The 17,575-nt window shown below is 40.1% G+C and overlaps 1 protein-coding gene across 1 annotated transcript; it reads left to right on the plus strand.

Moving 5' to 3' along the window:
• The first annotated feature begins 4,767 nt into the window (after positions 1 to 4,767).
• AKAP17A (A-kinase anchoring protein 17A) lies at positions 4,768 to 14,469 on the plus strand. The gene is made up of 5 exons (XM_014072657.2): positions 4,768 to 4,919; positions 6,528 to 7,667; positions 9,914 to 10,062; positions 10,986 to 11,226; positions 12,678 to 14,469. The coding sequence occupies exons 2-5, from the start codon at positions 6,906 to 6,908 to the stop codon at positions 13,569 to 13,571; spliced, it is 2,046 nt and encodes a 681-aa protein (XP_013928132.2). The 5' UTR covers positions 4,768 to 4,919; positions 6,528 to 6,905; the 3' UTR covers positions 13,572 to 14,469.
• The last annotated feature ends 3,106 nt before the right edge of the window (positions 14,470 to 17,575 follow it).

Raw genomic sequence — 17,575 nt, forward strand, 5'->3', positions numbered from 1 at the left:
TGCTGTGACCCCCTAGGAAAAGGTTATGCCCTGCCCTGTACTGAGAAAGTCCCTGTCAACATCCTGCTTGAGTATCCAAATAAAAGCCCAGGATCATTTCAGTTCTGAAAAGCTTATTGAATACATAGCATGGTAATGGCAAGGTAAAACTAACTGAATTTTTAAGGCACCAGTTCTCAGTATTAAACCATGAATTTCTCCGCCCAAGCCCCACCATGTAAAAATAAATAAATCACTTTCTGCCTTCTTTTTCACACCTGTTGATATGACCTTGCCACAGTCTCTCATGCTTGTCAAAGTGGCCACAGTCTCTCTTGCTTCGGTGGAACAGCAGAAGTTTTCTTTCTCCAAACTAACCCTTTCATAGTAAACACTCCCGCCCTGACTCTAATGATAAGTTGAAAGAAAGAGGCACATAGATAGCTGCCCATGTTTCATTCTTGACAGATACCTCAGAATCAGGATCTGAATGAGATGGACAGGTAGCTGTTATCTAAAGACATGGGCCACTATGGACACAAAGTGAAACTCTTTAGTTTAAAGGGGATTTGTCATCCCTCCTAATCTACCTTTTATAAAAGGACATTTTCCTTCCTTATGGGAAGACAGTTTTTTTGTTGGCAAAATAACTCAGACCTATATAGACCTGTCCAAAGGGCTAATACATCTTCTGTTTCTACCAGCTCCACCCACAAAAGAAAAAACAACAGCTGAGCATTTAGCATGCTACAATATGGTTTATGTTGTTTTAGTCGTTATACATGATTTATGCCTGTAATAAATATATTGTACATAGCCATTGATCTTTAAGAGGACAAACATCCTAAAATGTCTTATAGTGGATATCTGCATCAATGCCTTCAAAATTAAAGAACTGTGGTTTGCATGTCTGATGATGGCTTTTCCTGTCAGATACCAGACACTGAAGGGACAGTCAGTTCCACCAAAGCAAAAACAAAATGTATTGAAGTAGGGGAAATGTATATTATATTACAGAAACCATTGAGGCATATTGTCTGGATATACCGATAGAAGTAATACTGACACAGATAAGAGATGTGAGCAGATTATTTGGATCCCTTACAGGATTCAAGCTGGGCCTGAAATGGAAATAGCCCTGGATGATGACTTATGTCAGGACTTAGATGGAGGAAGTGTTCCTCTCCTTTGCCCAATAAGACCTCTCAGCAGAGGCCTTCGCCATCAACCAAGATATCTTTGTGAACCTCCTGTAAAGGCTGGGAATGTAAAGAAGGAACTTCTAAGCTAGAGAGGGCTGTAAAGCACTGGGAAGCCCGTATCTAAGTCTAAGTGCTATTAATGACCCCTCTTGCGGAGCATGGAAGGGTAAGGCAAGACTACTTCTATATGTGCAGTCCTACAAGTCCTTTCTTGTTCTATACAGTATCTACATAAAATCACTGGGGGAGTTTATATATAGATTTGAAGTGAGATATTTTCAATAGGCTGATGAACCAAGCTTTATGTCACTGCTCCAGGGTCACTCCTAGAGAGTTTGGCCTGGATCAAGTTTGCGAAGGTCAAAATAAATGGAAATGAAATTTCTGCAAGAAGGTCTTGCTATTTGTAGATCATCCATTTGTATTTAAAACCACTCATTTCTTGAAACAATGACAATGTAAAAAAGATTCTTAATTATATTCTTTTGAATTGCACATGGAAAATAACACCATGGATTTTTTAAAACATAGGCAAGCAAAATACTGTTGTTCAAAAATGACCCTATTTGACAAAATGAACTCAGTTTTTTGTTATGTACAAACAATTTCTTGATAAACATAATGACTTCCTTCACATATGCTTTTGCAAGGCTGATGACTTGTGTACATAAGCAACAGCATGCAAAATAATTTGAGCTGAAAAATAAAATTTAGTCACGAGTCTGTAGAGAGTTACATCATTAGGATTTAGGCAGTGCTTTAGAACAGTCATTAATCTTTCTCCCACAATACATAATGTAACTTTAATTAGCAGATTCTTATAAAAAATAATCAAAAGCAAAATTATAACAGAATTAGATAATCTGATAAAATGCTATGCTTCTCTAAAGTTACGTAAAAATATGAGACCACTAGATTCATGCAGAAATATTTGAGAAAAACAATTCTATCCCTCTGCCTTATGTTCACAGTACATATATACATATTTTTTAATAATCCTGTAAATATTCTATATAAGAATTTTCAATATTTTAGAATACTGCTTGTATTTATATCATTTTTATATTGCTAATTCATTAGAAAAAATCCCACACGTAAACTTTTAAAGCAGTACAACATTCTCAACATCTTTATTTCAAAGAATAGTCTATTGATCAGGCCTTGACATCTAGGACATCAATGATGCTGTTTTTATGTTTCTCTCTCCATTATTCTGAACTTTTAAAAATCTAATATTTTGGTAAAAGACAAAGATAGACCATCTAGTTTTCATATGATTTGTTTATGGGATTTAAAACATAGAATAATAGAGTTAGAAGGGATCTTGGAAGTTTTCTAGCCTAACCCCCTCCAGCAGGAGACCCTATATCATTTCAGACAAACAGTTGTCCCATTTCTTTTTGAAAGCCTTCAGTGATGGAGCATCCACAACTTCCGAGGGCAAGTTATTTCATTGGTTAATTGCTCTCTTTCTTAGGAAATTTCTCCTTAGTTCTAGGTTGTTCCTCTCCCTGGTTAGTTCCCAACCATTGCTTTTTGTCTTACCTATTGGTGCTTTAGGTAAATAGCTTGATCCCTTGCTCTGTGTAGGAACCCCTCTAATATTGAACACTGCTATTATGCCCCCCCTACCTGAAATCTCTCTCAAATACCAGATAGGTTGGTTAATATCAAATACATCCTAATAATTATGGCCCTGGCCAAAAATGTGCCTCAAAAATATATATTCTTGTGATGTTATGTAATTGCTACCTGGGAAATTTTTCATTGTAAAGCTTTTTCTAGTTGGCTGCCAGGTCTCCACAGAAGAAAAAAGATGACTGCTAGGTAGAACAAGTAGTCGTCGAGTGGAAAAGTTACAACTGTCCCGAACTTATGACCGGTTTATGGTCATGTGATCAAAATTCAGACACTTGGCAACTGACTCATACTTATGACGACTGCAGTGTCCTGGGATCATGTGATCACATTTTGCAATTGTCTGACAAGCAAAGACAATGGGGAGACCAGATTCACTTAACAAACTGGTCACTAAATTAACAACTGCAGTGATTCACTTAAGAACTGTGGCAAGAAAGGGTGTAAAATGGGACAAAATTCACTTAACAACTCTTAGCAATGGAAATTTTGAACTTAATTGTGCTCCTAAATCAAGGGCTACCCGTGTGAGAGTGAAGGTTCTTTCTCAGAGCTTGTGGGTTTGTTTCCAAACGTTTCGTTACCAGCCTAGGTAACATCTTCAGTGGACTTTAGGGGATGTCAGTGACAGAACAACTAACAGAGGAGAACACTGACATTCCCTAAACTCCGCTGAAGATGTTACCTAGTTTGGTAACAAAATGTTCCGAAATCAACCCACAAGTTTGAAGAAGACAACTTAGAACTACGCCATCTTAGGTCTGACCTGAGCATAGTACACAAAATTATCTGCTACAATATCCCACTTTCAATGACTACTTCAGCTTCAACCGCAACAATACATGAGCTCACAATAGATACAAACTTAACATAAACCGCTCAGTGGTGGGTTCCTTATCCTGGTGCAACAGGTATGGTGCAATGGGACCCGGCATCTACCACATGAACGCGTACAGCGTGCGTGCACACATGCATACTTACCAGCTGCAATGCTCCGTGACACCTCTGCGATGCTCCAGCTGCTCGGCGGAGCATCGCACAGGTGCCGTATGCTCCATGCGCAGAAGCCCCAAAGAGCTCAAATACCGGTAAGGAGCGCAGGCGAGCAGGCCCTCCAGAGCACAGTACCAGAACGTACCTGTGCTCCCGGCAGGCACTAGAATGCCCATACCAGGGCGTACCGGTCGTAACCCACCACTGAAACCTCTCCAAACTCGATTGCAGAAAATATGACTTCAACAACAGAGTGGTCAATGCCTGGAATGCACTACCTGACTCTGTGGTTTCATCCCCAAACCCCCACAGCTTTAACCTTAATTGTCTACTGTTGACCTCACCCCATTCCTAAGAGGTCTGTAAAGGGCCTGCATAAGCGCACCAACGTGCCTGTCCCTATCCTACTGTCCCCATTTATTCGTATCCGTTTCCTGTATTCATAATAATGTTTATACTTATATCTATTATCTTATACATGTTTGACAAAATAAATTAAATTAAAATTAAATTAAACCTTCACCCTCATCCTACTCTCGAGCTACAACGCCACTATGGGAAGATAGTATATATAGAATACATATAGCTCAATCCTGCCATCTAGTGGTTGCCTGAAGTTTTGAACCCAGGTATATATGGCACCGTTGTTCGAAATGTACACGTTTACAATCTGTATTAATTGCACCTGTTTCTCCTACTGTCATTTAAAGTCTAGTAACTTAAGGCCACGTGGTACTTTCAAATATTATTATTTTTTTTAAAAAACAACACATAGGTCATGAACCGCTGCTGAGAGATAATGGGATGCATGGAACAAGCAGCTGTTGAAAAATTAAAGGAGAGAGAGAGAGAGAGAGAGAAAGAGAGAGAGAGACCGGCGGATCTACTTCCGGCGCTCTAAGGAACTACTTCCTCCCCCCTCCCCGTTTCATTGATCTCATGAGAGAGCGGAAGTGTTTTTGTTTTGGTGCCGCTGGGTAGTGTGGGAAGGCCGGTGTCGTTGGCGCGCCAGCCCGCGGTGCCGGAGCCCTGGAGGTGGCAGAGGGCCGGAGGGGAGGCAGCGGCCTGGGACAAGGAGTGGACAGCGGGGCACCGAGGAACGTTGCGGTACGTCCTTCGCCTCGCGCCCTTCAGCGGCATTGGAAGCGCTTCCATCTCCACAATTGTATTGTAGTCCCAGGAGCGGACAGAGAGTCAGCCTTGATCCGGGAGCCTCCTGTGCAGCTTTCCTCCCTACCTGCCTGGGAGCGAGGCGGCCCGGCTTCATTCGGCTTTCCTTTGGCAACCTGCCCCCGCTGGATCCGGAGGGGGAGATAGATGGAGCGGCGTCAGGGGGGCGATCGCTCTCTCTCTCTCTCTCTCTCCCTCCCTCCCTCTCTCTCCCTCTCCCTCTCCGTTTCTTAATGCTAAGAGGTTTTTTAAGTGTAAACGGGCGATTTCCAGCTGTTCACTCGGAGTCTGTCCGTCTCTCCATTTCTTAAACGACGCTACATTTCAAGTTGTAAATGGGCTGTGAGGATCCTAATCCCCTGGGACTCTGCCGGTAATTGCCTCTTGGGGCAAGCCTCCCTGGCATCAACTGCTGGCTCGCTTGAGATTCTTGTTTTACAAAACAAAACAAGTTAAATGTAAAGCTGCCTGCTGTGGCCTTACATCAAACCTAAGTAGTTTATCTCTCTTTTAAATTATTCTGTTTTCCCGTTTGCTAGCCTGGCAGTAGGAATAGAATAGACAGGAATTGACTGAAATTTATCAGGCTGGCCATATTCCTTCAATTAATTGTGTTTCTCCCAGAGTTGAGTGTGGCTGTCTAGCTTTTATGCTAGCATGAAGTCTGGGGTCTGAAATCTGATACATCTAATCCATGACATTTGGGAAGATGACCTAGGGCTGTTTTTTTCTTCTACCTCTTTAGATCCCAGACTGCTTTTTAAATTCGACCTGCCCATAAGGCCCTTTTTAAAGAGTATTTTTTTTCACTTTCTATCTGCTTTTATAAATTTTCACCTTACAGACAGACCATGTATCTGGGGAAAAAGGAACATGGGGACAAATTAGGGTTCTCATCTATATGGGTGATGTGTACTGTTAAATAGATTTTGTTCATCTCAGGTGAATATAATGCATTGGCTGCAAAGACCTTTAATCTGAGTCAGAAAACCTCTATCTTCCTCTTTCTGTTATAAATGAAGAAGCATTCTGTGATGGCTCAATGGAATTTAACTATAAACTCAGGGAATTCTTATTGTTCAGATCCCCAACTTAAATAATAACATTCCTGAGAAGGAAAAGAAATCAAGGCAAGGTTTGAACATTTTTAATCAAAATTATATAGCAATGGCTACTTTGGATTCTGGCAGCTGTAAATAATTATCTTGATCTTTCCTTTGACTTAGATAGGGCTGAATTCGATCAGTTTCTGTTGAATTCACTTATTTCTAGATAAATATATATGTCATTGGGACTTAATATAACTTGACTATGCCTTTTTGTCCTTAAAGCTTAAAGTTGTGGCATTTAATTTGTTTAAATTTTACTTTGTTTTATTATGTTTTGTTTTATGCATTATAATTTTTCATAGAATGTTTGGATTGTCAAAAAGTGATTTAAAGTTTAGTCTAACATCTAAAAAAAGTCTGCTTGATTTTCATGAACAATTCTATGTTTGATAAAAATTCTGCAAGCCTGTAATTCATCTATTTCATTTTTTCTTAGATTTGGGTTCTTCTGAAAACTCATCTCTCTTGCTTGTGATCCGTCCTATAATCTGCAACCTGCCTGAAGGCCATAGTTCTAGAAAAATTATTTCCTTTTCTCCTTATAAAAACTAACTCCTCCCATAATTTTAAAAAATCAATTGGAGAAATCTTATTTTATGTTCCTTGAGATTGGAATATTCAAGTACATTTTTGCAGGCTACCCAGACATTGTGACAGTAGAAGAAATAGGACCTGCTCTATAACCATCAATGTAATTTTTAGGAAACCATTAAAATGGACATTTATATTAGAAAGGGGACAATTTTTTACCAGTGCCTACAATATAGATAAGCCACCTACTTTTCTTGCAGGCTTTATTATTGTTAGTGTAGTTATGGCAGCTGCAACAATAGTTCATGATACTTCTGAAGCTGTGGAGCTTTGTGCTTCATATGGCTTATACCTTAAACCTATCACAAAAATGACTATCAGTGTGGCACTTCCACAGTTAAAGCAGCCAGGGAAATCCATTTCCAACTGGGAGGTAATGGAAAGGCTAAAAGGAATGGTGCATACTCATCAGTTCTCAACACTACGTATTTCTAAAAGCACCATGGATTTCATCCGATTTGAAGGAGAAGTAGAAAATAAGAGTTTAGTTAAATCCTTCCTGTCATGTCTAGATGGCAAAACTATCAAACTTAGTGGCTTTTCTGATATTTTAAAAGTGCGTGCTGCAGAATATAAAATTGATTTCCCCACACGACATGACTGGGATTCTTTTTTTCGTGATGCAAAAGATATGAATGAATCTTTGCCAGGGGAAAGACCAGATACTATCCATTTGGAGGGCTTACCTTGCAAATGGTTTGCATTAAAAGACTCTGGCTCAGAAAAACCAAGTGAAGAAGCTCTCATTAAAGTATTCAGCAAATTTGGGGAAATACGTAATGTGGATATACCAATGTTGGATCCATATAGGGAAGAAATGACTGGCAGAAACTTTCATACATTCAGTTTTGGAGGCCATTTGAATTTTGAAGCCTACATTCAATATGAAGAATATGCAGGTTTCATCAAGGCTATGAATGCTTTGCGAGGAATGAAGTTGATGTACAAAGGTGAAGATGGCAAAGCAGTGGCTTGCAACATAAAGGTGATATAGTGCTGAACTCTTCTTCATTTTCAAAAGGTCGCTCAATTTCAGGCAGATATTCTACTAATTTCTATTTAGAAACTCTTCCTTGGAGTGAAAAGAATAGAATGCTGAGACAGATTTTAGCAAATTTTCAAAATTACTTATCAGATATTAGCTTTCTACAAATAACCCAGCAGGTATCAGTTAAATTGCAAGAGACAGTAGAGGGAGTTTATAACTTTATAAATGGTAATGTTCCAAATTCAGGTGATAATAACATACATATTACTAAAATACACTGTCACCAGTTAACTACAAGTTTAGGAAATGCAAGTGAAGCAAAAATATTTTTTCTAAGTAAGGTATTTTAAAATACTATTGATAAATATCCATCTTGTAATGAACATAAATCCATTGTGCCATTCCTTTGAATATTTGCTTTTTATATATTTCCCCTGTGTGCACACTTTACAAGCAAAAGGGAAAAGCAATAACAGAATGAATGAGAAGTGGGAAACTTTCTTCAGCTAGCAATCATAACTTATTTACTTAGCCTTCTCATGACTCGGCAAGAGAGCTGTGCAAATGATATAATGTCTTTGGAAGGTCAGAGCAATATTTTTGGCCTCTTGGGTAGAGTTTAAATGTGTAGCTTACATATTAGAGAGGCTTATTTGGCCCTAAAAGCCTTCCATAGCAAGCAAACACACACACAAACCGACCTAATTTTCTTTGAAGACTCTAGAGGTTTTATGACATGACGATGGTGCTTTAAGCTTTTGCACCTTAAGGTACTTATTTTGTCATCTGAAACTTTCCTAAAGTTGCAGAAAAGGCAAAATGTCACCTCTCCTATTTCAAGGTTATGTGTTTGAGATTGTTGTAGGAATACTATGGTTCTACACCTGGCTCTTGAGTGATTCATGAAATATGTATGCTGTATGGAAGTAGACAAAAATAATTTTGTGAAGTATTGCCTCTAGATGAGATGGACAGCACATAAATCTAATACATAAATGAATAGTAATGCTATGCAAATAGGCATTTCCCATAGAATAGCTCAAGGGAGCCTCTTTGGCAAATGCGCGTTTGCCAGTAGTTTAAAATTTATATGAGAAACAGCTATGGTTGTGATCACACTTGATTTAGAGGTTACCCTTTCTGTGTTCAGATTGTTTGCAGACATTTGCAGTTCTACAAAAATTACAGATAGTTTTCATTTAATGTTAATTGGGAATGGAAACTCCATTATTGTGTGATACAATAAGTTAAAAAAACGTGATCGTGACACTTACTGCCAGTAGTTCTGGCAGTCCTCATCGTATAGTTAAGTGGACACATGACCCCAACTTGCGACTTACTGCCAGCTTCTGCATTGATTTTTCTAGTTGGAAGCTGGCAGAGAAGGTTACAAATAGTGACCATAGAATGTTGCAATGCTCATAAATATGAAGACCAGTCATAATTAACAGACAATGATTCAGCACCACCGAAAGTGAGCACTTGCTGAACAAGTGGTCATTAAATCAGGATAACCTGATTGCTAATCAGGATAACCTGGTTGCTAATCCCACTAAATTCAACAGAATTTAGAATTTAGTTTGCAGGCAGATTATTTGATAGATCCAAATGTTAAGACCACAGTGGCAGGCACACATGACAGGGCCTTTTCTATAGTAGCCTCCTTCTTAGGTGCATAGCTTTGTTAGAGACTTGGCTGTGCTCAAATAGATTGTAAAAGGCAGTATATTTCAATCTATTATTAAATTTTTGGATGGTACTCTTTTTGGATGTTTTAATTAAAACTTCTTTATTTTAGTTGGAATTATATTTGAGGCTGGTTTATATCATCTACATATAATAAATTTATATTTTAAATTCCTATATTATATGACATATTGATAATTTAGAAATAGTTCAAAATATTAGGTTAAAAACTTTTACAGCTATTTGGAACACCATTTAAATAGATGGAGGCTGATGGAGCAATTAAAAAGGAATAAAAAGTGCTCTGTTAAGAAAATCAAGGTTTGTCTCTTTTTCCCATAGTAAATAAATTTGTTAATTTAAATGGTATGTGTATCAAAGGAGTATAACCATTTATGTAGTGCAAAATGATTATTGTCATAGTATTGTTTAAAATTCTCTGTCCTGCTTTGAGTTAGTTCAGAGTAGTATTGTTTTAATCTAGGGTCAGAAAGACTCTCCACTGATCTGAGGTTATTAACTTTAATAAAAATGTTTTTTCCCTACCTTTGTAAAAGGTTTCATTTGATTCCACAAAACACTTGAGTGATGCATCAATTAAGAAACGTCAGCTTGAAAGACAGAAGCTCCAAGAGCTTGAAAAACAAAGAGAAGAGCAAAAACGTAAAGAAAAAGAAGCAGAGGAAAGACAAAAAGAGGAAGAAAGGTGGGTTTCATTCTTTCATAGGAAATATTATAAATATTAGACTATAAACTTTGCCAAATCTGGGAAAAATGCATTTATATGTATATTGGGCATGGTGCCTATAAAGATATTTCAAACTAATTTATATTTCATGAGATTTATAGGCAAATACATTTCCAGGTATTGTAATCTGGCCAATTACAGATCTAACTTAATATGTTAGAAAAAATCTGTGCATCCGTCAGCTATCAACATCAAATAATACTAGCTTTTGCATATTAAAATAAAGTAAATCAATCTCAGTAAAGTAAATGTGTATCAGTGTACCAGATATTTTCTTATAAGTATAATTAACCTGAGATGTTAAATCTAGATTCATCTCTATCATTCATATGCATGTATTTAAGGTATTATAAACTTCTTTGAGGTTTACTGTTGAACATATTCAGACTATAGAAGCCTCCAATCTTTGTAAGGCTAGTTTTGAGAATAGTTCCATTTGGTTTCCATTTTGTAAGTGGCATGAAAATTGTTCATATTCTCTTATTTTTACCTATTTGTCATAAATAACATGTGTTCATGTTTAGGGATGGAGAGATTCAAATATAAAACCATGAAAAATGCAAATTCTTAAAGTTATTTGCAGAAATGTCATGATACATTGGTTCTCACCATATTTTCTTTAGTAGAAAAACAAGAAGTCTGTATCCATTGGACTAGGCATACAGCAATTTGATTTTCTATGCATTTTACATCAATAAGACAAATTACTTTATTATGTATTTGGTTTGATATAAAATGTACAGAAAGATGTAAACTTGGGACAGTTCAATTAAGGATGGTAAAATAATTTTATATTGCTTTAACCTTCAAATGACTATGTTTGAATTTCAAATGTAAGTAAACATGAGCACCTGAAATTGTAAAGTAATATGCCTTTCTAGGAAACAGAAAGAACTTGAAGAATTAGAAAGAGAGAAAAAAAGAGAAGAAAAATTGAGAAAGAGGGAGCAGAAACAGAAAGATCGTGAAATACGTCGAAACAAGAAAAGGCTTGAAAAACTTCAAGCTGAAGAGCAAAAAAAGTTGCAAGAAAAAATAAAACTAGAAGAGAGGAAGCTTCTTTTAGCTCAAAGAAATCTTCAGTCCATTCGACTAATTGCTGAACTACTGAGCAGAGCCAAGGTAGCTCTTTTTTAAAGTTTTCCATAGAAAAATGCCCTGCAGCCCAAGAAAAGAATATTTGTAGAGGCCTATGCTAAATATGTACTTATAATTTAAGTAAAGGTATGCATATCATTTATCAGATGCTTCTGATCTCCTGTTTTTTTCTAGTTGTTGTATAAGTCACTACACCAGTTATTGATTTTTATGTCAGCACTGGGTTTTTCTCTAGTCTAATTCTCCTGTCTCTTTTTCCCCCTTTCTTGTTTGGAGGATTAATATGCCAGTTGTGTTATCCTATATTACAAAATCAGTGGTGGAGCAAAAGGGAGAAAAATCAGGATTGGATACCAAGGTCCTCTCTCTTCCATAATTTCCATTGTTTCAGTTTCCTCAACTGTGGTCAACAAAACTCCTTGTTTCAATACAATACACAAGGGTTCAACCCATATCTTGTCATTGCATTAAGGAATTTGGGATTAAGACCATTGAGGGCTTTGGTTAATTTGTCAGCTTCATTGTATCAAATTGGACAGTGAGAACGTTGGGGAGGAACATGGGTCCTGGAGTCTGGGGAAGGCTCGGACAAGGACTCTGCATCAGAGGCAGAGAGGGGGCCATCTGGGAATTATGTGCTGCCTCCAGAGCCTCCAAAGTTGGACATCAGTGAGGCAAAGGAACAGGGGGAGCCTGTTTCCAGAGCACGCATGCACAGAGCTGCCGGAAGGCAAGAACAGTTAAGACAAGAGAGGTGACTTGAGAGTAAGGCTTGGAGATGATTGGCCCCTCCCATAAGACATAAATGAGGAGGAAAGGCACATGAGCCTTTGCAGGAAGCAACTTTGATCGTTCTGGTTGGTTTAAAATCTGAAGCTCCATTTTGACTCTGTGCTCTGTGTGGTCTTGCAAAGCTAATTTCCAATTAGGTCTTTGGTAGCGTTTCAAGGGAGGTAAAGGTGGGTGCTTAGCAGCCTTAGCCCGAAGGACTTTGGTAGACTTTTGTCGGATTCTTTACAAACTATTTGTGACTCATTACGGGCTGTGAATGAACATAATTGACAATTATGTTGAAATAAAAAGAGGGTTTTGGGGACTAAACGTGTGCTTTTTACTGTCTCAGGAAGCCTAGGTCGGAACAGAGGCCATTGCAGCTGAAAACTGAGCTTGGGAGCCCATTTTCCCTGGCAAAGTGCTCAGGCCACCATCAGTGCCCCTATATGAGTTGAGCTGGCCATGCCCATCCTGCCTCGCCCATGCCGCTCCCCCCCCTCCCCATGGTCAAACAGAACCCTGATGCGGCCCTCAATGAAATTGAGTTTGACACCCCTGCTTTACCACTCCATATTTTAAAAACCTTTTTTAGATTTAATAAATAAATATGCTTTTGTCTATTACATTCATTGTTTTTTGAACTGGTGCAAAGTTGATTTTATTATGGAATGTATATATTTCTTTTTCTTCAATATTGGTAGGCAATAAAGCTTTTGGAACAGGAACATAGTGAGGAAAAAATCCGTCTTCAGCAGCTGGAAGAGAAAAGAAAACTACAAGAGGCAGAACTCCGACGAGTAGAGGAAGAAAAAGAAAGAGCTCTTGGACTGCAGAGGAAAGAAAGGGAATTGCGAGAGAAATTGCTCAAAAACCTTATGAGCAAGAAAATGGAAATAATTCCTGTGAAAAAGTACGACCCTAATACAGTGGAGTCTCCCACTTGGAAAAGCCTTGCAAGTGTTCCCCATTGCATCACATCTACCTCAGTGCAGCCCATCTTGTCCCAACCGCTCCACGTTTGTCAAAGCAGCATAGCAGCTAATGAAAGTTGCCCTCATCCAAAGTACTTAAATGGGAGCTTCCACGAAGAAAGTCTTCAAGAGACAATGGTCAATATTTGCAACAAAGATAAGGTTTCTGATGAAAGTAGTTTGGATGTCATTTCCAGTGTGCCTGCAAATCAGCAACACAATAGCACATTGGATCATGAGAAGATCCTTTATAAGAACTCCCTCTCAGAACAAGGCAAATGCAACAGAGAGCCAAGCAAGGGGAGAAGTCATTCATACAGAGACAGAGACGTTTGTAATCACCAGGGGAAAAATAAAATTGAAAAAAGCAGACATAGAAGAGACTTAAGTAGTGAGGATGAGAAATGCAGAAAAGAAAGACGTCCTTATAAAAAACACTCAAGAAAGAGTAGCAGTCCTCACCAGAGGAGCCCAGATTTGGAATATGCCCGACAGAAACAGACATTTAGTAGCGACAGAGATCAGGACACAAGAGGCCGCAGCGACAGCCACAAGAGCACCGGGAAGAAACAGAAACATCGGAAGAGATCTTTGAGCAACCAAAGAAGCACTTGGAGTAGGTAATAGAGAAGTTATCTTTTTCTAAGGGCTATTTTGGAGAAAAGAACTGCAAAGATCTCTGCTTTGTCTGTCTCGCAGAGAGAAAGAAAACTGAATTTTTTTTACTTGAATGATTTGCAGAATTAAACAATTCATAACCACCCTTTTCAAAACATATCTTTTTGTGATTTGTCAATGGTTTCTTGGCTGTCAATTTTGATTGTTCTTGCTCACAATGAAACTGTGATAGCCAGATTAGTTTCACTTATTTCCAGTATCCAGTTGGGTTCATTTTAGTTGGTAATGACTATAATCATAGCAGTTTCTGTTTAGAAATCGGCATGTATATGTTTCTAATAAGAAATGTAAACTTGATGAGTTACTACATACTTGATTCGTTAGAACTCGATAATTCCATGCAGGACTTTTTTGCTATCTCGACTGGTGCTAGATGCAACCATATTTTTATATAGTGCTGTGATGCCTTCTTTGTTATTTTTTGCCCACTGCATTATTTCCTTGAATGGTCATGTTGCTTATTTTACAGGTGTTGAAGCTCTATTCCATTTCAAAGCAAATATTCAGGATTTGTGTGGGAAGGAGACTTCCAAGAAAGTAGATTACAAAATATCTGATGTATCAATTTTGAACCCCCCCCCTTTAAATGCAGTTTTGAAGCATCTATATTTGAAAGAAGGGCTTTTCAGCTAAGTAATATATACGTGTGTAATGTTCAGGTTCAAAGTTATATTTTCTCCCTTTATAACATCTTTGCTTCAAGAAATGAAGCTCAGGAATTTCCCCCAAATATTTTCATAGTGCAAACCAGCTTTCTTACCATTTAATGGTAAAATTGCAAAAGCCATTGCCAGTGAATACAAATTGCTTTGTGTCTGGAAATAATAAAGATCTATACACATAATCCATTAAATCTGACTTTCTTTGTGTTTGAGGTATTATTGACTTCTACAGAGCGCTTAACAGAAATTGGAAATTTGCTGTATTTGTACTTCTTTATTTGTAAAAGTAATACAGTCTGATATTGGGGGCTGCACTTAGTTATGAAATGGTTTCAGCTTGCAGGGGCTTCTGAATCTTAGAAATGATGTCATTGGATGGGGAGCAAGAATTAATTCTGCTGGAATTAATTGAGCTGCTGAAAATCAGCCATTTGGAAGCATAATGTAAGAACTCAGATCTGAAAACTCCTATTAAAATCAGAGGTTTCTATCCAAAGAACACATCAAGGAATATGAAGAGGAGAGGCAAGGGTGCATGATGCCACAAAAAGGATTTTAAAAAAGAGAGAGAGAAGATAGCCCCTGCCTTCACTAGAATTAAGCAATCGATTTCATATCCTCCCCCAGGAAGTAAACACACAGACATCTGAAGGAAGGACTTCATCACGTGTTCCAGTGACAAGAAGTAAAGTGGCTCAGACTTCCCAAAGAAAAAAATGGGTCTGATCGATAAAGGTTCTGAAGGCTAAAATTGTATGAGGAACAACTGAGGGAGCTAGATACATCTATTGAAGAAAAGGATTAGGGGTTAGCATATGGCATTGTTAATTAACCAGGAGCCTACAATGCAACAATGTAATAGTTTGACTGCCAAGGTATCAACTGTTGTAGAAAAAGTTGGCGCTTCTCATGGTGTGCCATAAGAAGGTAAGCTGGCTTCGTACCAGAAAGAAAACAGTGGCTCTTCCTGGAGTGTCATCCAGGCCTGCTCTTCCTCAGAGCCATCTTGCAAATGAGTGTTGCAACTGGGAAAATTAAGAGAGCAGGGTTCTGACTGCCTGTACAGAGCACCAGCTCATCCCAAAGTGTACCTATTTTATCTACTCGCATAGAACATACTTTCAAACTATTAGGTGGACAGAAGCTGAGGTAAATGACAGGAGCTCACCCTGACACACAGTGCTAGGACTCGAACAGCTGGAGCAGAAACCATCTTCAGCATCATTAAGCCATTGAGCCACCCCACCTCTTACAAGATTAGGGGTGATAAGATAGCTGTCTTCCAGTACTTGAGGGGCTGTCACAGAGAAGGGGAGATTGATTTATTCCAAAGTACCATGGCAGGAAAAGGAAGTAAGGGGTAGAAGTTTGTTAAAGAGATGCAACCTGGAACTAGGGAAAAATTTCATGACTGACAATTGGAATTGGAATTGGAATTGATTTTATTTGTAGGCCGCCCTTTTCCCTGAGGGGACTCAGGGCGGCTCACAGAAACCAGGGAGAGGGGAATACAATACAATACAGTACTAAGACGACAACACATAATAAAATAATACGCAACATGCATACAACATTCGGGCGGGGTAATGGTCCTTATCCCCAGGCCTGACGGGCGAGCCAGTTCTTCAAGGCTGTGCGGAAGGCCTGGACGGTGGTGAGGGTACGGATCTCTACGGGGAGTTCGTTCCAAAGGGTCGGGGCCGCTACTGAGAAGGCCCTCCTCCTTGTGGTTGCCAGCCGACATTGGCTGGCCGATGGGATGCGGAGGAGGCCCAACCTATGAGATCTTATAGGCCGTAGGGAGGTAATTGGCAGAAGGCGGTCTCTCAAGTATCCAGATCCACTGCCATGTAGGGCTTTATGGGTGGTCAATAGCACCTTGAAGCGCATCCGGAGATCGACAGGTAGCCAGCGCAGCTCGCGGAGGATAGGTGTAATGCGGGTGAATCGGGGTGCACCCGCGATCACTCGCGCGGCTGCGTTCTGTACTAGCTGAAGTCGCCGGATGTTCCTCAAGGGCAGCCCCATGTAGAGCACATTGCAGTATTCCAGCCTAGAGATCACGAGGGCCCGAGTGACTGTTGTGAGAGCCTCCCGGTTCAGGTAGGGTCGCAACTGGCGCACCAGGCGTACCTGGGCGAATGCCCCCCTGGTCACAGCTGCTATATGATGGTCGAATGACAGCTGTGGATCCAGGAGGACTCCCAAGTTGCGAACCCTCTCTGAGGGGTGTAGAATTTGACCCCCCAGCCTGAGTGTTGGATTAATGGCCGAATTTTTGGGAGGAAAACACAACAGCCACTCGGTCTTTTCTGGGTTGAGCACAAGCTTGTTAATCCTCATCCAGTCCATGACGGCTTCGAGTCCCCGGTCCATTACGTCAACCGCTTCATTGATTTGGCACGGGGCGGACAGATACAATTGAGTATCGTCCGCATATTGATGGTATCTAATCCCGTGCCTACGGATGATCTCTCCCAGCGGTTTCATGTAAATGTTAAATAGTAGGGGGGATAAGACCGAACCCTGCGGCACCCCATATTTTAGGGGCCTTGGGGACGATCTCTGCCCTCCTACTAACACCGACTGCGACCTGTCCGAGAGGTAGGAGGAGAACCACCGTAACACGGTGCCTCCCACTCCCACCTCCCGCAGTCTTCGCAGAAGGATACCATGGTCGATGGTATCGAAAGCCGCTGAGAGGTCAAGGAGGACCAGGATGGAGGGATGTCCTTCATCTCTGGCTCTCCAGAGATCATCCATCAATGCGACCAAGGCGGTTTCAGTGCTGTAACCGGGTCTGAAGCCTGACTGGAAGGGGTCTAGATAGTCTGCTTCCTCCAAGGACCGTTGGAGCTGGAAGGCCACCACCTTCTCAACAACCTTCCCCAGAAAGGGGAGGTTGGAGACCGGGCGGTAGTTATTAAGGACAGCTGGATCAAGGGATGACTTCTTCAGGAGGGGTCTCACCACCGCCGCCTTCAGTGCGGCGGGGAAGTTCCCCTCCCGAAGGGAGGCGGTTACTACCGCCTGGATCCAGCCTCGTGTCACCTCACTGCAGTTAGAAACCAGCCATGAGGGACACGGATCCAAAGCACAGGTGGAGGAACTCACAGCTCTCATGGCCTTGTCCACATCCCCGGGGGTAACCTCCTGAAACTCAACCCAGAGCTGTTGAACTTGGTCCCTCTGAGTCTCGGCTGGAACTGCAGGTGTGGAGTCCAAGTCCGTCCGAAACCGAGCAATTTTGTCCGCTAAGAATTGGGCATATTCTTCAGCTCTGCCCTG

Source organism: Thamnophis sirtalis, unplaced genomic scaffold, assembly GCF_051295495.1.
Source record: "Thamnophis sirtalis isolate CommonGarterSnake01/CBP01778 unplaced genomic scaffold, rThaSir2_p1.2 scaffold_12, whole genome shotgun sequence".
NCBI lineage: Eukaryota > Metazoa > Chordata > Lepidosauria > Squamata > Natricidae > Thamnophis > Thamnophis sirtalis.